Source organism: Panthera pardus, unplaced genomic scaffold, assembly GCF_024362965.1.
Source record: "Panthera pardus isolate Hobbes unplaced genomic scaffold, ASM2436296v1 HiC_scaffold_17, whole genome shotgun sequence".
Taxonomy (NCBI): domain Eukaryota; kingdom Metazoa; phylum Chordata; class Mammalia; order Carnivora; family Felidae; genus Panthera; species Panthera pardus.
In genome coordinates this window covers 51,476,137-51,500,468 of record NW_026526732.1, presented here as the reverse complement: position 1 = coordinate 51,500,468, position 24,332 = coordinate 51,476,137, and the positions used below count along the sequence as shown (strand labels likewise).

The window sequence follows — 24,332 nt, the reverse complement described above, 5'->3', positions numbered from 1 at the left end:
TTTTATTTTTGCTTGTTTCATAGTTTTTTTTTTAAATGAAAATATTCTTTCATTTTATTTCTTTGAAAGTTCTAAATATACTCATTTTGGAGTGGTAGTTACACTGGTCTACAGAATTAATTTCATCTGGAGTGACTATATTTGCTAATTGGTGATTTGTTAGCTGTCTTTGTTAGCATTGGACTGACTTCAATTTTTTGGAATTTGAGTTTACAGAATCATTCTTAGTGGGAGGTATATTGTTTTGTTTTCTCCTTCTTCACCTTCCCTCCCTAACGGGTCTTCTGTTAGGCTCCCTGAATTCCCAGTTTCAGAATAAGGTATTTTAAGCTTCTTGTTCCACAGTAGCACTAAAAATCTCACAGGCCAGCCAGAGAGCCAGTGAGGACCTTATTTCAGGCCTAGTCATGAGGCTGAGTCTGTATTCTCCTTCCCCTAGAAGTTTGTAGAGTTCTGAATCTTTAATCTGGATAGAAATCACTAAAATACCTTAATAACTAGAATTTAAATAAAAATTTAAAAAGGAAACATTACTAAGATCCCATCTAGCTCACTCTTGCCTTCTCCAGTCTCCTTTTGCAGGTGTATGGGGGGAGTTCCAGCTCTGGGCTCAGTCAGTGAGCTTGGCTTTTTTCTGTTTCACAGGGAGTACTTTTAGTCCTCTTAACAATGCCTAGTATCTGCTTACGGACCTGGACTCCATTAGACAGGCCCAACTTAGTCCGTTCCTTTTTGCAGGTAGTCTGTAGCCCATGACCAGGTTTTTTTGGTATCTTTTGAAAAATCTATATGTATATTCTAATTCTATCATTATTTTGTGTTTGGAACAGAGGATGATACATGGAACTTGAATTCACTGTGCACCTTGATTGGGATTTGGATTTTGTCTTAATTTACCTAGATTGTGAGCTTCTCCAGGAAGGGATAACTTTTTAAATTACATTTTTTTTCTTTTTCTTTTTTTTTCTTTTCTTTTCTTTTTTTTTTTTAGAGAGAGAGAGTGTGTGAATGCCCATGCTGGGGAGGGACAGAGGAGGAGAGAGAGAATCCTAAGCAGGCCTCATGCCCAGTGCAGAGTCCCACGTGGAGCCCAGTCTCACAACTGTGAGATCGTGACCTAAGTTGAAATCATGATGACATCCAACTGACTGAGCCACCCAGGCACCCCAGGAAGGGCAAACTTTTTATCAACAACATCAAACATGGCGCCTAGCTGTGGGTGCCCAGTGTCTGTTTTTTAATGAAGGACTCTTGGACATGTCTTCTTATTCCTGTTTCCACCCTGGATATTTAGTTCGAATCCCACCAATGTTGCATAACCTTGGCAAGTTACCTAGGACCTCTAATCTCTTCTTCCCCATCTTTAAAATGAAGATAATTCCTCACAAGATTGCCTGAGGAGCTAATGACAATTCTGTGCAGGTCCTTTCCAAGGATTAGGAGACATTCCAGAAATGTTCTCTTTCCCGTCTGTCCCCACCCCACCCTTACCAGTGATTAACATTTTTCCTGGCAGAGCAGACAATTCTTTGCAGTCATTGTTGGATATAGTGTTCTGTAAATGTCATTAGGTTAAGATGGTTTATAGTGTCATCCAAACTTTTATATTTTAATGCTTTTTTTGGTCTTTTCATTTCTATTAATTACTGAGACAGATGTGCTAAATATACGGCTATGATTGTGAATTTGTCTAGTTTTGTTAGTTTTGTGTATTTGTTTTTTAGGACATCTATTTTTTGTTGTTGTTGTTGTTGAAATCTTCCATATAAGTTCATTTCTTAATCAGTGTTATTGAGGTGTAATCGACATGTAATAAGCTGCATGTTTAAAGTATGTAATTTGATGAGTTTTGTCACATGTATATGCCAATGAAGCCACTACTACAGTCAAAGTAATGAACATAACCATCACCCTCAAAGGTTTCTTTGTCCCTTGGTAATCCCTCTTTCCAGCTCCTTCCCACCTTCTAGGTAAACACTGATGTGCCTCTTGTCACTATAGATTAATTTGTATTTTTTTTTTAATTTTAAAGCGAGAGTGTGTGACCGGGGTGGCGGCGGGGGGAGAGAAAAAGAGAAAGAGAATATCTTAAGCAGCCTCCACATCAGAACAGAGTCCGATGTGGGGCTCGATCCCTTGACCCTGGGATCATGACCTGAGCCAAAATCAAGAGCCTGATGTTCAACTGACTGAGCCACCCAGGTGCCCCTAATTTGTATTTTTTTATAAATGGAATCATGCTTTATGTGCTCTGTTGATCTTCTTTCACTGAGTATAATTATTTTGCTATTCATCCATGTTATATTTATCAGGAGTTCACTCCTGTATATATGGCTGGGTTGTATTCCATTATATAAATACACCTTAATTTGTTTATATAGTCACTTATTTCTCGACACTTAGATTCTTTTTAGTTTTTGACTATTAGAAATAAAGCAGCTATAAGTGGCTGTTTACAAGTTACTTGTTTCTCTTAGGTAAATACCTAGGAGTGGAATGGCTAGGTCATATGGTAGGGGTATGTTTAACTTAAAAAAAAAAAAAAAATTCCTAAACTGTTTTCCAAAGTGGTTGAACAATTTTATATTCCCTGTAGCAGCGTGTGATGGTTCCAATTGCTCTATGACCTCATTAGCACTTATATGATTAATCCTTTTCCTTTTAGCCTAATAGATGTGTGGTTTTTTAATTATTATTTTAATTTACATTTCCCTTATGACCAATGATGTTGAGCATCTTTTCATATGCACATTTTCCATTTGCATATCTTTTTTTGTGAAGTGATTTTTCAAATATTTTGCCTGGTTTCTAATGGGGTTGCATGGTTTTCATGGAGTTTTAAGAATTCTTTATATAATCTGGGTACAGGTTTTTTATTAGATACATCATTTGCAAATCTTTCTGCCTAGTGTGTGACTTTCTTTTTATCCTCTTAACAGTGTCTTTTATTTTTCGTTGTTGTTGTTGTTTTTTAAGTGGGCTCCATACTGGACTTGAACTCATGCCCCTGAGAACAAGACCTGAGCTGAGATCAAGAGTCGGATGCTTATGGGTGGATTTGAAATGTTTGGGTGGGTTAAGTGGGCATTTTAACAACATGGCTTCTCCTTTGGCATGTTTAATTGTGATGTTTAATGGACATCCTTGAAGATGACACTTTTAAAATGAAATTCCCTCCTAATGATGACTACTTCCCTGCCACTCTATGGGACAATCAGCAGAATCTGTAGGTTCTTATTTAGAATGGACATTCTCTTGTAATTTTGTTCCTGTTTATTTTAAAATTTTCCTATTGTTTCACTAGAAAGGAAAGATGATGCTTAGTTTCAAATGTTAAAAGTGTACAAGTTGCTTTGTTACAATAAAACTAAATGTGTAAAAAAAAAAAAAAAAAAACAAAAACCTTGGATGCTTAACTCCCTGAGACACCCAGGTGCCCCTTAACAGTGTCTTTCAAGGAGAAATTCTTAGTTTTGTGAGGTTTACTTTATAGATTGCTTTTAGTATTGTATTTGAGAAATCTTTGCCTAATTTAAGGTTGCAAAGATTTCTCCAATGTTCTCTTCCAGAAATTTTAAAAGTTTTCAGTTTCACATTTAAGTTTTATGATCCTTTTGAGGTAATTTTTAAAGATGGTGTAAGTAGGGATCAAATTTTAATGTTTCCTGTATCTGTGAAGCTCTGTTATGAAATGTGTATAAAGTTATCATTGTTATATCTTCCTGATACATTGATACTTTTATCATTATAAAATATCCCTCTGTGTTTCTAGTAATACTTTTTGTCTTCAGCCGGTTTTGTCTAAACTGAGTAGAGCCACTCCATTCTTCTTAGGGTTATTTATATGGCATATCTTTTTCCATCTTTTTATTTTCAACTTGTGTATTTGTATTTAAAGTGCATCTTTTTAAACAGGATATAATTGGTTCTTGATTTTTTTAATCTAGTCAAAAAACCTTTCTCATTTGATTAGAGTCTTTAGTCTACTTTTATTTAATGTAATTACTGATATGGTCATATTCAGGTCTGACATTTTGCTATTTGTTTTCTATTTGTCTCATCCATTTTTTGTTCTTCTGTTCCTCTCTTCTGCCTTCCTTTGCACTAGTCAAAGAATTTTAGTAATCAATTCTAGTTTCTCTGTTGACTTTTAATCTATATCTCTTTGCATTATTTTTAATGCTTTCTCTAGGGTTTATAATATGCATCTTTAAGTTGTCCAAATGCATCTTAAATTAATATAGGATTGCCACAGGTGAAATATAGGAAACTTGCAATAGTATGTAGCATCTATCTCCATTTTTAGTTTTTTTATTATTATATACTACACCTATATAACAGTGTTATAATTTGCTTTAAATGGTCGTATAAGTTCATGTAAAGAAATTATAAAGAAAAAGCATGTGTATGTGTATTTCAGTCCTCCTTTGCACCCATGTTGCCAGCTGGTATCATTTCTGTTTAGTCTGAAACACTTTATTTAATATTTCTTGTAGTGGAAATCTCCCAGTGACAAATTCTCTGTTTTTATTATCTAAAAATGTTTTTATTTTGCCTTAATTTTTTGAAGGGTAGTTTAGCTGGATATAGAATCCACAGTAGACAGTTTTTTCCTCTTTCAGCCCATTAAATAACACTGGTCCAGTGTTTTCTATCCTTCATTATTTCTTATGAGCAGCCAACTGATAATGATATCATTGTTTTCCTTGTATATAATAGGTTATCTTTTTTCTCTACTTTCAAATTTTTCTCTTTATCTTTGACATTCTGAAGTTTATGGTGTGTTTAGGAGTGGTTTGCTTAAGGAGGTTCTTTGAGCTTCTTAGATCTGTAAGTTAGTTTTTCACATAATATGTGATTTTGGGGTTTCATTATTTCTTCATATATATTTTCTGCCCCTGTTTTTCCTTTCTAGGACTTCAGTCATACACATGTTGGTCCTTTGGATTTTTGTCTCACAGACCTTTAACACTTTGTACCTTTTTAAAAAATATTTTTCTCTCTGTTCTTGAGGTTGGGTATTTCCTGTCTTCAAATTTCCATATACTTTTTTATCTTTTGTTATCAGTCTAGTGAGCCTATGAATGCATTCTTCAGTTATTGTACTTTTCATCACTATAGAGTTTCCATTTTTTTGTAGTTTGCATTTCACTGTTGAGATTCCCTATCTGCACACTGAATAAGATTATATTTACATTTAATTATTTCACATGGTATCCTCTAATACTTCTAACATTTATAACAGGTTTTTGAAATCTTTGCTAAATGCAATATCTGAGCACATTCAGAGTCCATTAATATTATTTCTTTGAATGTCTGATAATCTTAGGTTGAAACATGGATGTTATAGATACTATTTTGAAGTAACTCTGATTCTATTGTATTCTTCCAAGGTTATTGAGTTTTTGTTCCTAGTAGGCAGTTAGCTTGCCTGGACTCCTGCAAACTGTCACTCTGTGATGTACAGCAGCTGATAATCTCTGCTCAGTTCTTACAGCCTTCAGCTACTGCTTTTCTTTTTTCTCTAGCTGTTACTTGTCTTTAGTCTGGCCCCTAACTAGTCTATCCAGCACTTGTATTGTGTCTTGATCCTCAAAAAATCCCACAGACTTACAGTTTTTAGTTTCAGTTTCAGCTTTTCAAAGGTAAACTCTCCTCCACCTTCTATCTGCTTTAGACATTTTCCAGTGTGTTTAAATACTTTTTTTTTTCCAGTGCACACATGCCATAATTGTTCTCTGCAGGAGGGTTTGCTTGACCATTTCACTCTGATGCTATTAACAGAAGTTGATAGCAAGTAATTAAAAAAAAACCCTCGTTAGTGGAAGTATAACTGTGAAATAACATTTAGGGTGGCAAGGAAATGGTCAAGTACAGTCTACTCATTCTTGAATTTTTGTGTAGTTGCCAGATAGCTCTATGCCCCAAGAGTCATGGGAACTTTATTGAATGATATTTTGCATTCTAATCTCAGTTTTGTATTATTTCATTTTATTTGAAGCTATTAAAACAATGTTGAGATATTAGAAAGCAAAGATGTCTTGAAAAGAGGCCAAGATCAAGTGAAAATGAGGGTTGGAACTACCAAAAAAGGGTAAAAGAATATCAACCTTAAACTAACCACAGTAGTTCTCTCTTTGAGTATTTTCATTTGTAAACACTTTGCCCTTGCAATCATTTATGTCTGCATTATTATAACACCTTTATTTTATTTAACATGCAGGAAAATCTTATATATTAAACCTAACCACTTCCTTTCAGTGATTTGCATTCTCCTTTGGCCATATACTGAAAGCTGAGGATTTGTTCTCCATATGGAGGAGGAAACAAAGGATCTGGATGGGGAAATTGGAAAGCTACTTAGTATTTTTTGACAAAGATTCCCCAGCATGGCCTTTCTTGGATGTCTCTTTCTATAATATCACATACACATACATATATTCAAATAAGAGTATACAAACACATTTTAAAGAGTTTCTTTATTATACATTTTAAAAAAATGTTTATTTTTGACAGAGAGAGAGAGACAGAGATAGAGCATGAGCGGGGGAGAGGCAGAGAGAGGGAGACACAGAATCAGAAACAGGCTCCAGGCTCTGAGCTGTCAGCACAGAGCCTGATGTGGGGCTCAAACTCACAGACCGCGAGAACATGACCTGAGCCGAAGTTGGATGCTCAACCGACTGAGCCACCAAGGCGTCCCTATTATGCATTTTTTGACATCTATATCTCTTAAGGCATTTATCACCTTCTATGTGGTGGTCTTGTTGGACCTCTATTTGCATATATGTTACTAGACTGAAAATTATTGAAAGGTAGAGAAATCTCTTAGTTGTTTTTGTATTCTCAGTAGCCTAGGATAGTGCCTAGAACATATAGGCACTTTTAAGTGGAAGGGAGAAAAATCTCCTTACCTTCCTTGTCCCAGCTTCCCTCTTTCCCATGCCTACTTTAGAGAATATGGCAGCTAGGGAAGTGGAGAAGAGGTCATGGAAAAGAGACAAAGCTGGAGCTGGAGAAAAAGATTTGATAACCAAGTGAAGATTGGTTTGTTACCGAAAGCGAACTTAGGCCTTTCTGTTATTTAACATTGGCTAGAAGAATTATATGGACCTGCTGAAGTGGTCATCCAGTTGCAAGGTAACATTTTTCCCCCACATAAGTTTTAAGAGGATAGTTGGGACAAAAATAAAGTTGTATTTGATTATATCCTGCAGTTAGTGCTTGTTCAATGGACATCAAAATCTGTAAAATTTTTCATGTTTGGTATAGCATCCAAATCTAAACAATAATGCATTTTTTTTTAAATGAGTAAAGACTTGAATTTTTTTTTTAAGTTTATTTATTTATTTTAAGTGAGAGAGTATGAGCAGGGGAGAGAGAATCTCAAGCAGGATCCATGCTGTCAGTGTGGAGCCACAGTGGAGCTCGATCTCATGAACTATGAGATCATGACCTAAGCCAAAATCAAGACACTTAACTGACTGAGCTACCCAGGTGCTCTAAGACTCATTTTTATTCTTAAAAACACTTTGATTTATATGAACATTACACACAATGTAAGTGTATGCTTTTGGATTTTTTAATGTGGGATCCTATTTAGTGTTGACATTTTACTTTGTTGTAAAAGTGCCTTTATCCAAAAATAAATGTCAGGATGTTATTCTTCTATTTTGCCTAGATTGTTTAGATTATTTCATGAAAAAACATGATAGATGACTGAATTTTTTAAGTTAGATTGAATTATTATTAATCAGTGACATTTTTATATAAGATAGTAGATTAAAAAATTCTTAATTCTCCTGAAATAGACCCATACTGAACAGCTCTGCCCACCTGGGCTGGGGTTGCACTAACTCTTTTTCCATAATTTTATCTTCTCATTCACCTATTATCTTCTAATCCACCTAGAGACCTAATCTGGCCAGTCTCTTCCTTGTACTCTCCACTTCTGAATCCCCCACTACCAACATCTAAGTCAAGATTGCATTATTTGAGATGGAAGCAACCCCAGTGTCCATCCGTAGATGAATGGATAGAGAAGATGTAGGTTATATGTGTAAACATATATACACATACATGTATACATACATATACAACATGTATACACACACAATGGAATATTAGCCCTAAAAAAGAATAAGATCTTGCCATTTGCAACAACACAAATGGAACTAGAGGATATTATGCTAAGTGAAATAAGTCTGATAGAGAAAGACAAATACCATATGATTTCACTAATGTGTGGAATTTAAGAAAAAAAAAAAACAACAACAAATGAACAGATAGACCAAAACCCAGACTCTTAAATACAGAAAACAGAGTGGTAGTTGCCAGAAAGGAGGTGGGTGGAGGGATGGGTGAAATAAAGGGCATTAAGAATACACTTATCATCTTTCTGGAGGAAGATGGCAGCGTAGGAGGATGCTGGGCTCACCGTGTCCTGCTGAGCACTTAGATTCCACCCACATCTGCCTAAATAACCCAGAAAACCACAAGAAGACTAGCAGAACGGACACTCCAGAGCCAAGCATAGACGAGGGACCCATGGAAGAGGGTAGGAAAGGCAGAGAGGTGGTGCGTGCTACACGGATTGGCGGGAGGGAGCTGGGGTGGTGGAGGGGCAGCCTGCCCATCAAGGCAGAGCCCCCCGAGTCTGGCTTGCAAAAGCAGAGGGGCCGGATGGAGTGTGTTCTGACAGTCAGCGGGACTTAACATCTGGAATGTTATAAGTCAACAGCTCTGCTCTGAGAGCGGGAGGGCTAGAGGACAACAGGAGGGAGAGTTGTTGAGCCCCGGAGGACAGAGTTCAGCTTGGTGGGGAACAAAGGTGCTCGCCAGCGCCATCTCCCTTGCCCATCCCCCAGCCAAAATCCCAAAGGGAACCAGTTCCCATCAGGGAACTTGCTTGCACCGCACAAACACCCAACGCTATGCTTCTGCGTATCCATCCCTCCGATGGGTCTGCCTCCCTCCCAGTGCCACAGAACCCCTCCCGAAGTGGACCACCAAAGACAAAGCGAGCTGAGTCTGCCCCTCCTGCCCCTGTGCACCTTGCGGATCCACCCCGGCTAATACACCAGATCCAATCGAAGTAGCACCACAAGCCTGGCTGTGTGCAAGTAGCCCAAACAGGGCCCACACCACTCCACAGTGAGTCCTGTCCCTGGGAGAGGGGACGATGAGGTACACACCAGTCTGACTGTGGCCCCAGAGGTGGGCTGAGGGTAGACATCAGGTCTGACTGCGCCCCACCCACCAATGCAAGTTACTCCAGACAGCACAGGGGAAGTGCCCTGCAGTTCCGCGCCACTCCAGGGACTATCCAAAATGATGAAACGGAAGAATTCTCCTCAAAAGAAACTCCAGGAAGTAGCGACAGCTAACGAACTGATCAAAAACGATTTAAGCAATGTAACAGAAAATGAATTTAAAATAATAGTCATAAAATTAATCATTGGGCTTGAAAAAAGTATAGAGGACAGCAGAGAATCTATTGCTACAGAGATCAAGGGACTAAGAAACAGTCAGGAGGAGCTAAAAAATGCTATAAATGAGCTGCAAAATAAAATGGAGGTGACCACAGCTCGGATTGAAGAGGCAGAGGAGAAAATAGGTGAATTAGGAGATAAAATTATGGAAAAAGAGGAAGCTGAGAAAAAGATAAAGTGACACAATTAAACGTAATAACATATGCATAATTGGGATCCAGAGGAGGAAGAGAGAGGGAAAGGTGCTGAAGGTGTACTTGAAGAAATCATAGCTGAGAACTTCCCTGATCTGGGGAAGGAAAAAGGCATTGAAATCCAAGAGGCACAGAGAACTGCCTTCAGATGTAACTTGAATCGATCTTCTGCACAACATATCATAGTCAAACTGGCAAAATACAAGGATAAAGAGAAAATTCTGAAAGCAGCTAGGGATGAACATGCTCTAACATATAAAGGGAGACTGATAAGACTAGTGACGGATTTATCTACTGAGACTTGGCAGGCTAGAAAGGAATGGCAGGATATCGTCAATGTGGTAAACAGAAAAAATATGCAGCCGAGAATCCTTTATCCAGCAAGTCTGTCATTTAGAATAGAAGGAGAGATAAAGGTCTTCCCAAACAAACAAAAACTGAAGGAATTCATCACCACTAAACCAGCCCTACAAGAGATCCTGTGAGACAAAGTACCAGAGACATCACTACAAGCATGAAATCTACAAACATCACAATGACTCTAAACCCATATCTTTCTATAATAACACTAACATAAATGGACTAAATGCTCCAACCAACCAAAAAGACATAGAGTATCAGAATGGATGAAAAAACAGGCCCCATCTATTTGCTGTCTACAGGAGACTCATTTTAGACCTGAGGACACCTTCAGATTGAAAGTGAGGGGATGGAGAACTATCCATCATGCTACTGGAAGTCAAAAGAAAGCTGGAGTAGCCATACTTATATCAGACAAACTAGACTTTAAATTAAAATCTGTAACAAGAGATGAAGAAGGACATTATATAATAAAAATTTTTTTTTTTCAACGTTTTTTATTTATTTTTGGGACAGAGAGAGACAGAGCATGAACGGGGGAGGGGCAGAGAGAGAGGGAGACACAGAATCGGAAACAGGCTCCAGGCTCCGAGCCATCAGCCCAGAGCCTGACGCGGGGCTCGAACTCACGGACCGCGAGATCGTGACCTGGCTGAAGTCGGACGCTTAACCGACTGCGCCACCCAGGCGCCCCATGGACATTATATAATAATTACAGGGTCTATCCATCAGGAAGAGCCAACAATTATAAATGTCTATGCGCCAAATACGGGAGCCCCCAAATATATAAAACAATTACTCACAAACATAAGCAGCCTTATTGATAAGAATGTGGTAATTGCAGGGGACTTTAATACTCCACTTACAACAATGGATAGATCATCTAGACACACGGTCAATAAAGAAACAAGGGCCCTGAATGATACACTGGATCAGATGGACTTGACAGATGTATTTAGAACTCTGTGTCCCAAAGCAACAGAATATACTTTCTTCTCCAGTGCACGTGGAACATTCTCCAAGATAGGTCACATACTGGGTCACGAAACAGCCCTTCATAAGTATATAAGAATTGAGATCATACCATGCATACTTTCAGACCACAATGCTATGAAGCTTGAAATCAACCACAGGAAAAAGTCTGGAAAACCTCCAAAAGCATGGAGGTTAAAGAACACCCGACTAAAGAATGAATGGGTCAACCAGGCAATTAGAGAAGAAATTAAAAAATATATGGAAACAAACGAAAATGAAAATACAACAATCCAAACACTTTTGGATGCAGCGAAGGCAGTCCTGAGAGGAAAATACATTGCAATCCAGGTACCTATCTCAAGAAACAAGAAAAATCCAAATACAAAATCTAACAGCACACCTAAAGGAAATAGAAGCAGAACAGCAAAGACACCCCAAGCCCAGCAGAAGAGAAATGATAAAGATCAGAGCAGAAATAAACAATATAGAATCTAAAAAAAACTGTAGAGCAGATCAATGAAACCAAGAGTTGGTTTTTTGAAAAATTAAACAAAATTGATAAACCTCTAGCCAGGCTTCTCAAAAAGAAAAGGGAGATGACCCAAATAGATAAAATCATGAGTGAAAATGGAATTATTACAATGAATCCTTCAGAAATACAAGCAATTATCAGGGAATACTATGAAAAATTATATGCCAACAAACTGGACAACCTGGAAGAAATGGACAAATTCCTAAACACCCACACACTCCCAAAACTCAAACAGGAAGAAATAGAAAGCTTGAACAGACCCATAACCAACTAAGAAATTGAGTCAGTTATCAAAAATCTCCCAACAAATAAGAGTCCAGGACCAGATGGCTTCCCAGGAGAATTCTACCAGACATTTAAAGAAGAAATAATCCCTATCCTTCTTAAGCTATTCCAAAAATTAGAAAGGGAAGGAAAACTTCCAGACTCATTCTGTGAAGTCAGCATTACTTTGATTCCTAAACCAGACAGAGACCCAGTAAAAAAAGAGAACTACAGGCCAATATCCCTGATGAATATGGATGCAAAAATTCTCAATAAGATACTAGCTAATCGAATTCAACAGCATATAAAAAGAATTATTCACCATGATCAAGTGGGATTCATTCCTGGGCTGCAGGGCTGGTTCAACATTCGTAAATCAATCAATGTGATACATCACATTAATAAATAAAATAAAATAAAATAAAATAGCCACATGATCCTGTCAATCGACGCAGAAAAAGCATTTGACAAAATTCAGCATCCTTTCTTAATTAAAACCCTCGAGAAAGTCGGGATAGAAGGAATATACTTAAACATCATAAAAGCCATTTATGAAAAGCCCACAGCTAATATCATCCTCAATGGGGAAAAACTGAGAGCTTTCCCCCTGAGATCAGGAACACGACAGGGATGTCCACTCTCACCGCTGTTGTTTAACATAGTGTTGGAAGTTCTAGCATCAGCAATCAGACAACAAAAGGAAATCAAAGGCATCAAAATTGGCAAAGATGAAGTCAAGCTTTCACTTTTTGCAGATGACATGATATTATATATGGAAAATCCGATAGACTCCACCAAAAGTCTGCTAGGACTGATACATGAATTCAGCAAAGTTGCAGGCTACAGAAATCAGTTGCATTCTTATACACTAATAATGAAGCAACAGAAAGACAAATAAAGAAACTGATCCCATTCACAATTGTACCAAGAAGCATAAAATACCTAGGAATAAACCTAACCAAAGATGTAAAAGATCTGTGTGCTGAAAACTATAGAAATCTTATGAAGGAAATTGAAGAAGATATAAAGAAATGGAAAAACATTCCGTGCTCATGGATTGGAAGAATAAATGTTGTAAAAATGTCAATACTACCCAAAGCTATCTGCACATTCAATGCAATCCCAATCAAAATTGCACCAGCATTCTTCTCGAAGCTAGAACAAACAATCCTAAAATTCATATGGAATCCAAAATTCATATGGAATCCTAAAATTCATATGGAATAGCCAAAGTAATTTTGAAGAAGACCAAAGCAGGAGGCATCACAATCCCAGATTTTAGCCTCTACTACAAAGCTGTAATCATCAAGACAACATGGTATTGGCACAAAAACAGACACATAGACCAATGGAATAGAATAGAAACCCCAGAACTAGACCCACAAAAGTATGGCCAACTAATCTTTGACAAAACAGGAAAGAATATCCAATGGAAAAAAAGACAGTCTCTTTAACAAATGGTGTTGGGAGAACTGGACAGCAACATGCAGAAGAATGAAACTAGACCACTTGGTTATACCATTCACAAAAACAAACTCAAAATGGATGAAGGACCTTAATGTGAGACAGGAAACCATCAAAACCCTAGAGGAGAAAGCAGGAAAAAACCTCTCTGACCTCAGTCGCAGCAGTTTCTTACTTGACACATCCCCAAGGGCAAGGGAATTAAAAGCAAAAATGAACTATTGGGACCTCATGAAGATAAAAAGCTTCTGCACAGCAAAGGAAACAATCAGCAAAACTAAAAGGCAACCAACAGAACGGGAAAAGATATTTGCAAATGACATATCAGACAAAGGGCTAGTATCCAAAATCTATAAAGAACTCACCAAACTCCACACCCGAAAAACAAATAATCCAGTGAAGAAATGGGCAGAAAACATGAATAGACACTTCTCTAAAGAAGATATCCAGATGGCCAACAGGCACATGAAAAGATGCTCAATGTCGCTCCTCATCAGGGAAATACAAATCCAAACCACACTCAGATATCACCTCATGACAGTCAGAGTGGCTAAAATGAACAAATCAGGAGACTATAGATGCTGGAGAGGATGTGGAGAAACGGGAACCCTCTTGCACTGTTGGTGGGAATGCAAACTGGTGCAGCTGCTCTGGAAAACAGTGTGGAGGTTCCTCAAAAAATTAAAAATAGACCTACCCTATGACCCAGCAATAGCACTGCTAGGAATTTACCCAAGGGATATAGGAGTACTGATGCATAGGGGCACTTGTACCCCAATGTTTATAGCAGCACTCTGAACAATAGCCAAATTATGGAAAGAGCCTAAATGTCCATCAACTGACAAATGGATAAAGAAATTGTGGTTTATATACACATGGAATACTATGTGGCACTGAGAAAGAATGAAATATGGCCCTTTGTAGCAATGTGGATGGAACTGGAGAGTGTTAAGTGAAATAATTCAGGCAGAAAAAGACAGATACCATACGTTTTCACTCTTATGTGGATCCTGAGAAACTTAACAGAAGTCTATGGGGGAGGGGAATTAAAAAAAAAAAAAAAAAGAGGTTAGAGAGGGAGAGTGCCAAAGCATAAGAGACTCTTAAAATCTGAGAACAAACTGAGGGTTGATGGGGGGTGGGAGCAAGGGGGTGTGGGTGATGGGTATTGAGGAGGGCACCTTTTGGGATGAGCACTGGGTGTTGTATGGAAACCAATTTGGCAATAAATTTCATATTAAAAAAAAAAGAATACACTTATCATGATGAATCCTGAGTAATGTATAAAATTATTGAATCATTATGTTGTACACCTGAAATTAATAGAACACTGTATGTTAATTATTCTTAAATTAAAAAAAAATATTGCTTTGTACAGTCTTTTCGTTGTGTTTTAAGAACATAGTCTCCTTTCTGGTAAGGTTAGGAAGATCAAAATATGGCTGATTAAAATATGAATAATTTAAAATGTAAGAAGGCAAAGCATTAAATTGTTAGCCTGATAAATTCTTCTTTTTGTACCCCATTATTAAGAAGTGATCATTTGCATAGGGTCTGGACTTACTTCCTTTGCTGAGGAAATATACTAACTAGTAAGCTTTCAGTTTAGAGGAGGGAGCTTTAGAGATCATTTGTTCCAATGTATAAGACAGACAGTTTGTTGTTGTTAAAACTCTAAATCATTAAGGTCTTCTGTGCTAGATATTGAGGTTTAGATACATTTTCCCTAATTCTTAATGATTCTGGAAAGGTATGTGTTAGATCCCCTTTTGAGATAAGAAAACAGACTAAGCAGAAGTGACTTGCCTAAGGATGTATTGTAGTTATAGGGCCAAGGGATTTGGACCCAAATCTGTCTGTTTTTTAGCCCATGCACTTAGGTCCCATTAGTTTATTATACTTTTTAATTAGAATTTATAGACTTAGTATCTTGTGAGATCACTTGTTTCTTTGGCACAAAATTATAATTTATATTCAGTATTTCTCTGTTATTGGTTCCCTTTTGTTTTGGCTTTTACAGAATCAGAACAGGAAATTATGACTTTTGATTCAAAATGTTTTATGTTTATTTATTTTGAGAGAGTGTGCACATGCAAGTGGGAGAAGGACAGAGGGAGGGAGAATCACAAGCAGGTTGCACACCATCAATGAAGAGCCCTATGCAGGGCTCAAACCCACAAACCGCGAGATCACGACCTGAGCCAAAATCAAAAGTCAGATGCCTAACTGACCGAACCATTCAGGTGCCCCGTGACTTCTGATTCTTAAGTTTTGTTTTTATTTTTAATTGTGAAAGATAACATACTTTCGGGAAAGAAGATAAAATGTGTGTGTGGTTTCATCAATAAAGGGATACCCAGTAACTATTATCCAGGTCAACAGATAGTCTACCTGTGTATGACTTGATTGCCTTAGCACAAGAACTAAGCCCAGACTCCAGGCAGATGTTCAGTTCTTAACTATTGGTTCCAAATGATTATAATTCTGTTTCCTCCCCCTAAGCGTTAACCACTATCCTGACTTCCAGTGGTCATCATTTCTTCGCAGTTTGACCACCTAAGCATGCATTAGTAAATGTATCTAATTTTTTTTTAATGACTTTCTTTCCATAGACTAGAAGTTGCTTAAAACCATAGATACCAGGTTAGAGATTAATAGAGTTTGGGTCATAGAAGAGTGTTTGATTTGATTACGGAAACAAACTAAGAATTCAGTTAAACACAAATAATTGCTGTGCCAGTTATAATTAGTATTGGCCAGTCCTTTGGGCTGTGATTCAGATCTGTTTCTAATTTATTCCAATTTCTTCCCATTCCAAAAAAGTAGTAGCTTTTTTGCACTAATGTTATTCTAAATTTATATTATATATCCTATGGGATAACTACAGACGCAGTTTGCCATAACATAATGTCCCTTTTGTCCCTCTTTTACAGCGTGGGTAAGTTCTCTGTCCATGGGGATGATTTTCTTTTGCTGCCCAATAGCCAGCGTCTTCACAGACACGTTTGGTTGTCAGAAGACAGCTGTTGTGGGTGCTGCTGTTGGATTCATTGGACTCCTGTCCAGTTCTTTTGTAAGGTAAGGACTTGGTTCTTCATGCTGCTTTTCAAGAACTGTTAGATACCATAAAGTTGTGCTTTCAGAAACTTTGCTGTTTACAAGGAAAAAATCCTCTTTTCATTGCGTAAGCTTTAAGCACTATGACTTACACAGTGTTATCCATGGCAGCAAGTCAGAGCTTCATAATTTGAATGCTTTTGTTTGTACCTCTCTCATATTTTTTATTCAGTTGCATTTTTTTTAACCCACTGATCAAAAGCTATCAAGCTGTAAGGGGAGCGAGGGGTCACGTGGTATAAATTCCAGGTGTCGAACAATGGACTCACTTTCCTATAGTTCAAGTTCAGCTTTCTTAGGAAAGCCTTCTCTGGCAACTCCAGGTCACATCACATCCCTTCTCGGGATCCTCTTTACCCACATGGTTGATATTTACTGATGTACACTGCACTTTTCCAGTTGTCAAACTTCAACGATTTGAACCAGCTGTTACTGAGGTGAAAATTTAGAAGTGAAAGATGCTGAGCAGCATTGAAAATGCCATCATTTGTGCTTATGCGCTTTACTCTGTAGGAGACATACAAAGCTTAATATCACGCAGCACTTAGTATTTAAAATAGTGCCCAAGAGGATGTTTCCAGTTTATATCCATGGCTCTCAGGTTTTCCAACTGACAGATTTACAGTACTGTGACATATTGTATAGATACAGGTGTCCATGATTGTACCGTGTTGTCAATACTGTTTTTAATATATGCTTTGAAAAAGAGAAATGTACAGTGGATTTAGATTTTTCCTTTAAAATTGTTAAATAAAAATAGCACCTTAAGAAGTAAGTTGCAGTTATCTTGAAAACTACTTATGTGGAAAAACTGAGGCACTGAGGCAGAATGAATGAAGTATTTTGTTCTATATTGTTTGGGTAGATGTCTTGTTTCACAAAGATTATGAATAGGGTGTTTTTTACATGTTTAATATTTTTTTCGTCAAGTACCTGGAACCTATGGCTGCTGAATATATGTTTATGGAATAGAGTGGAGATTGAGTAGAGGGTGATCAGAGTGAAGTAAAATTAACCTGGGAAAACCTAGGAGTGACTCTTGAGCCTCATTTGGAGATTGTGCTTGCTGTGGACTAATAATGGGGGAAGGGCATCTCAGAGAAGATTGCCAACATGCCTTGATTTTATCAGATTCTAGAGTTCCTTATGATTACCTTAGCATATTGCTAGACTGGTGTTATTGTTCAAATTTTAATTATTAACCAACTTTATCTGTCTTAGTTTCTAATAAATAATTTGCCTTTGCTACTGAGATACAGCCTTTTGAATTGGGCTTTTCAAAAAGAAAAAAATTTAGTATTCTTTTACTCCTTACCTTAATTGCTTCAAAGAATGTAATAATATCCTTGATGTTCCTAAGAGATATGTAATTAAGTTATTTGGTTAAACTATACGATTCTTAATCCTTTATTATTGTTTTGAGGCATACGTGGCCTTAAAACTTACAAGGTGGGATCACTAATAACACACTTCCCCTCGTCTTCCGGCAGTCAGAACATGGTCTTTTGCTGTCTTGCACAATGCTGAGAGCCGTGCAGTACAGGGGCGAAGGTTGGTCCACAGCCGTTAGGCCAGCAGAAATGAGACACAACTGCTTCTCTGTGCAAATGTTTCTGAAATAACTTTGGGGAGAAAATATCAAATGCAGCTTTTCCCTTGAATAGATTGCTTAGTAAGTGTCTGGGAAGTCTCAATAAAATAATGAGTTTTTGTAGTAAAATTATAATTTTCAAAAGCTTTTATTGAGACTAGGTTTTTTTTGTTCGTTAGTTTAATCACTGTCATTTTACTGAAGCCCTTCCTGGCACTGTCCTTTCTGAGTTGTGGAGAGCACAACAGTTCTGACTGAGTGCTGCACGGTTCACCTGAAATCCATGAAAAGAGGAAGAGGAACAAAATCACTGATGGCCTTAATGGTCATTTTTCACATAGTTGAGGCATTTTATTATCCATTCAGATGACGTGAAAATATTTTTAGTGTCATATTCTTAGCTTGTTGAGTTTTTCACCTCTTTCTGTTAAATTTTTATTTGTGTAAAATCGGTTGAAGAGCTAAAACCCACTCTTACTAGAAGGTTTTATTCTACCAAGCACTTGATAAAAATAATGAAAGCTGCTTTCTCTCTGTTTCATCTCCCCACAGCTCCATCGAGCCTCTGTACCTTACCTATGGAATCATATTTGCTTGTGGCTGCTCCTTTGCATACCAGCCTTCGCTGGTCATTTTGGGACACTATTTCAAGAAGCGCCTTGGACTGGTGAATGGCATTGTGACCGCCGGCAGCAGCATCTTCACAATTTTGCTGCCTTTCCTTTTAAGGGTTCTGACCGACACCGTGGGCCTCTTTCACACACTGAGGGTCCTCTGCATCTTCATGTTTGTTCTCTTTCTGGCTAGCTTTACATACCGACCTCTTGCTCCAAGTGCCAAAGATAAAGAGGGTGGAACCAAAGGAGGCAACAACAGATTCTCCCTCTTTTCCAGGAGGAAGTTTAGTCCTCCAAAAAAATTTTTCAATTTTGCCCTCTTCAAGGTGACAGCCTATGCGGTTTGGGCAGTTGGAATACCGCTTGCACTTTTTGGATACTTTGTGCCTTATGTTCACTTGGTGAGTATGCTTCTCCGGCTTTGCTGGTAACGGGTATTGTTATTTCATACAGGAAAATTTCTTAGAAGAGCAAGATAGATCACGTTGAGGTTGGTCTTAAACATTATCCTGGTTGTAATTCAGGGACTCTTGAAATTCAAGGTCCCTTAAGACAAGGGCAACACATCCATCAGATCATTAAATAGAGGATAGGTTTCGTGGTGTGCTTTTGGAATTTAAAAAATTGCCAAACCGTAAAAAATGGAAAAAAAAAACTTTAAAAAAAAAAAAAAAAAAAAAGGAAGGCTAAAATACCGGAACAAATGTCATCAATACAAAGAACTTAGTTGGTCACTTTTTCTTTAAGTAGCTTACAAATCATAATCAGGGACAAAGATGGGGCAATGATTTTGCCCACATCAATAAATTATTTTTTGACAGAATGGTACAGAAATTAGGTAGGCTGTAAAGGCCAAATGGTCTTGACACGAAGAAGCATTACACCTACTTGTGGGATACTTCTGGGAAAGTGGGGATTTTATTCAGAGGATTATTTGAGAAATGTTAGTTAGCAATTTCAAATGAGGGGAGGGCAAGGATTTCACAGGAGATTTAGAATTCAAGTACTCAAGCAATTTATTTTGTTTATTTCTATCACAAAGGCAAATTTAAGCCTCTTTATACTGAAACAAATATAGGCAGTGTCTAAAGTATCTGCCCCTGGCAAAATTTGCTCTAAAGTGCTTATTACGTCCCTTCCTTTTTTCTTGCTATTGTGGCTAAAAATATATTTATAGTTCAACATAGTTGATAAGTGACAAGCAAAATGATGCAAAGGTACATTCTTCTGTGGTATGTATACTGTGTAAGAACTTGGATCTTTTCTAGCTCTTAGTCTACTTTTGGATATTTGTGTAACTTTTCATTAAAGTTTTGGTGGAAGTTGGTAACACAGCTCAAGGATTTTTGGGCTCAAGCGGTCAGCTTGTAAGCTATGACATCAGTCCTTTGTGGGTTCCTATGCTTAGTCCAGAAAAGAATTAAGTCAAGGAAACAGGAAGAGAAATGGTAAGCAGTTCTGGATCTAGAACTAATTTTGATTTCTCTATTCTCCTAATTCCTGTTTTGCCAGAGGTGTTGAAGAAGCACTGGGGTAACCAATGGGAGGCAGGGAAAAGGACTGGTTTTTAGTACTCTGAGTCACTCGGCATTTTGCAGAGACTGAGGTAGTAGATAAAATGACCTCGTATGTGACACCTGTCACATATGTAGTGTGTGACTACATCTTTTTTTTTTTTTTTTTTTTTTTAGTATGTGGCTACATTCTGACTTCACAGTCCATTTTTACCCTTTTAGGAAGGCATATCTGAACCATCTGAAGCTTTTTTGTTGTTGTCGGAATATGGATCTGTTGTGGGAGGATCTACTTTACCATCTCTTCTATAGCTTCTAGAGTTAAAACATTTGTGGTGTCCTTTTCAAAGATGAATGGATTTTTTAAAAGAAATTCTCTTAGGGGGGTGCCTGGGTGGCTCAGTCAGTTAAGCATCCGACTTCAGCTCAGGTCATGACCTCATGGTTCATGAGTTCGAGCCCCTGTGTCGGGCTCTGTGCTGACTTCTCAGAGCCTGGAGCCTGCTTTGGATTCTGTGTCTCCTTCTCTCTCTGCCTCTCCCCTGGTCACACTCTTTCTCTCTCTCTGAAATAAATAAACATTAAAAAAACTTAAAAATTCTCTTAGGTACTACAAATTGAGCTCACACAGAGAAATCAGTATCAGTTTTTTTTTTTTTTTTTAAATAAAGGTTGTCTGCAACTTATGACTGATTTTTTTTTTAATGTTTATTTTTGAGAGAGAGAGGCAGAGTGTGGGCAGGCAAGGGGCAGAGAAAGAGGGAGACACAGAATCTGAAGCAGGTTCCAGGCTCTGAGCTGTCAGCACAGAGCCTGATGCAGGGCTCCAACCCATGAGCTGTGAGATCATGACCTGAGCTGAAGTCAGACGTTTAACCAACTGAGCCACCCAGGCACCCCTGTTTTGTTAATACCAGACATTTACCAAAGGGCAAGTGGTGGGTGACTGTCTAGTTATTCTTGTAACATTTATAATTTGTAAATTAATTTTACATATGTTCTTTCATCTGACCTTTACAAAAAACCTGTGACATAGGCAAAATAATATTAGTCCTTACTGTGTAGGTTGGAAAACAGATCCATCATTAGCAAAGATGTTAAGTGACTTCTTCATATTCAAAGATGTTAAGTGAAGTGAGTATGCCTAAGGAAATTTAATAAATATATTATTGGTCTTTTTCTCTTTTTTTTATATGAAATTTATTGTCAAATTGGTTTCCATACAACACCCAGTGCTCATCCCAACAGGTGCCCTCCTCAGAACCCATCACCTACCCTCCTTGCCCTCCCACCCCCCCATCAACCCTCAGTTTATTCTCAGTTTTTAAGAGTCTCTTATGTTTTAGCTCCCTCCCTCTCTAACCTTAAAGTAAATCAAATTTCATAGTGAGTGATGAGTTAGATGGTATTCTAGATATTATTGTCATCAGGAGGCTGTAAATCAGGTAGTACACAAAACAATAGGGTCTCTGTTAACTCCAATAACAAACCAGGTCTTTTTTCTGCTCTCCTTCCTTCCAGGCATGTTTTCTTAGAAAATGTATTGATATTTTTCATTTGTGATTTTTCGCATTGTCGAACAGTTATAACACTAAAAGCTGTGTTGGAGAGGAAACACCAGACAGTTGCGGGCTGTTGCCATGCAGCCTGTTGAAGTCTCGTGTTTAATGGGTGCACCAAGTTCCTTGCTCGTGTTGTAAATTAAGGTTTGGATTGTGGATACTTGCTTAATCCAGGCTTCATGGATCCAGCCTTCCCCTTAGAGGAGGAAAAAGTGTCTTACATCTTTCCAAATACAAGTAGATGATATTCAATTCACATTAAACCCTCTGTTGTGTATTGAAGGGAATACACAGGAGGTATAAGAACCTGTCGAAGGAGGATAAAATCTAGTAAATATAATAATAAGAGCTGTTATATAGTTTACAACTTTTACATATATTATCTTATTTCATCTTCACAACAGGGAGTACTTGTGATGCAACATCTTCATTTCACTGTGATTTCAAATCACCAAGAGATTTAAAAACTTGTCTAGGGTCACAGAAATAGTTACTAGTAATTACTGGTGTGGCATTTCTATTCCAGAAGCAGTAGTGTATATTGGGTCAAGGTAAGGGCTCTGCAGTAAGACACATCTGGGTTTTGTCCCTAACTAGTTGCATGACCTTGAGTAATTCCTGTGAGCATCAGTTTCTTCATCTATAAAATAGGGATAAACCCAATTGTGTAGAGTTGTAAGGATTAGAAAAAAAATGTATGTAAAGCATCTATCCAGTCCTGGTATAAAAATGAGAATTAATTTAAAGACAATGTGATTGCTGATTGAGTGGCTTTAAGTGAGGGCTATAGAAGAGTCAAAGGAGAGAGATGATACCCATTTGGAAAAGGGCTTAGTAAAAGCTTCCCAGGATTGGAGTTGGCCCTTGAGCTTGAGGTTGGTGTTAAATTCAGATCCCTAATCAAGCAGGGAATTAATTTATCTAGGTCTTCTTTGAAGATCCAGAAGTACAATGAAGTGGTTAGGTTAAAAACTCTTAAGATTTTTACCTGCTAGGCTGTACACGAGACTTGAGAGAAAATATGCACGCTCTGTGTCAGTCTTGCTCTTGAAGCAGGGTTGGAGGTTTTCTCTTTTAGTAGTTGACTTTTATTTCTTTATTTTTTTAACGTTTATTTTTGACAGAGACAGAGCACAAGCGGGGGAGGGGCAGAGAGAGAGGGAGACACAGAATCTGAAACAGGCTTCAGGCTCCCAGCTGTCAGCACAGAGCCCGATGCAGGGCTTGAACTCACAGACAGCGAAATCATGACCCTTTGAGCTGAAGTCAGACGCCCAACCGACTGAGCCACCCAGGTGCCCCAGTAGTTGACTTTTAAAGATGAGGAATCCTATTGTTTCCTGAAAGCTGTCAAATGATTTCTCTTTTAGGCCTACCCACTTACAGTCTCCACTGTGAGGGTACAAATCTTCTAGATCAGTTTAAGTGAGGCCTAACTTTCTAAATAAACATTCCTATTGGCAGCTGCTTCAGTTTTTATTATTTGTCCCTTTTGCCTGAGAGTTGTTTTATGTTATTTTCTGGGCTACATATTTATGGTTTCTCCTTATCCAGTTCTTAGCTTCCAAAAGTATAACACTCTTAGTTTTCGTCCTACTTCTCCATCACTCTTTAGTTTCTTTGCTGGTTCCTTTTCCACCCTGACTCTTCATATCAGTGTGTTCCAGGGCCTGTCCCTGATCTTTTTATCTACTCATTCCATTGGTGGTTTCTTCCAGTCTCCAGAGTTCAAACATCTTATCTATGCCAGGGACTCTAAATTTGTATTTCTCACCCAGACCTCTTTCCTGAATACTCTGCCGGGCTTTGAGAACCAACTGCCTACTTAGTATCTCCACTTGAATAACTGCTACCTGTTTGAGATTTAATATGTCCAACCCTAAAGTCCTGATCTTACCCCCTCACAAAACTTCTCTGCCCCCCAGCAGTCTCCATCTCAGGAGATGGCAATTTCATCTTTCTAAGTGATTGGGCCCCAAACCTTGGAGTCATCCTTGGCTCTTCTTTCTTTCATATTACACTCCTGATCCGGTCTGGAAATGCTGGTGGTTCTCCTTTCAAAATATATCCAGGATCTGGCCACCTTTCATTATCCTCACTACTACACCTTAGACCAGGCCAACATCCCCAGCCTGGATCACTGCGGTTGCCTCACAACTGGTTTCCCTGCTACCTTCCCTGCCTGCTGCAGTCTGTTCTGTACACAGAAGCCACCAGGGTTCCTTCAATACATAATTCACTCTGCTCAGAATCCTTCAATGGCTCTCCATTTCTTTGAGAGTAAAAACTAATGTCCTTATAGTGGCCTACAAGGTACTCCATGATCTGGCCCCTCCTGCCTCTCTGATCTCATCTTGTATCTTTGCCCCCCTTGCTCACTCTGCTCCTGCCACACTGTCCTTTTCGTTATTTACCCTTTTTTTTTAAGATTTTATTTTTAAATAATTTCTATACCCATCATGCGGCTCGAACCCACAACCCTGAGATCAAGAGTCGCGCGTTCCTCCAACTGAGCCAGCCAGCGTCCCGCTCTTCACCTTTTAATGAGACATACCCTGACCACCTGGTTACAACTCCCTCCTTCCTTCTCCCCTCCACAGCATTTCCAAACACCCTCACACTGCTTTTCCTTTTTTCATAGCACCCAATAC

At 38.2% G+C, this 24,332-nt stretch overlaps 1 protein-coding gene across 1 annotated transcript in view; it reads left to right on the top strand.

The window, feature by feature from the left end:
* SLC16A10 (solute carrier family 16 member 10) overlaps window positions 1–24,332 on the top strand; it is a 117,538-nt gene that overhangs the window by 55,730 nt on the left and 37,476 nt on the right. The window contains exons 2-3 of the mRNA XM_019443105.2: window positions 16,214–16,358; window positions 18,541–19,006. Coding sequence (XP_019298650.1) covers window positions 16,214–16,358; window positions 18,541–19,006 — 611 coding nt within the window. The remainder of the gene's footprint in view (window positions 1–16,213; window positions 16,359–18,540; window positions 19,007–24,332) is intronic.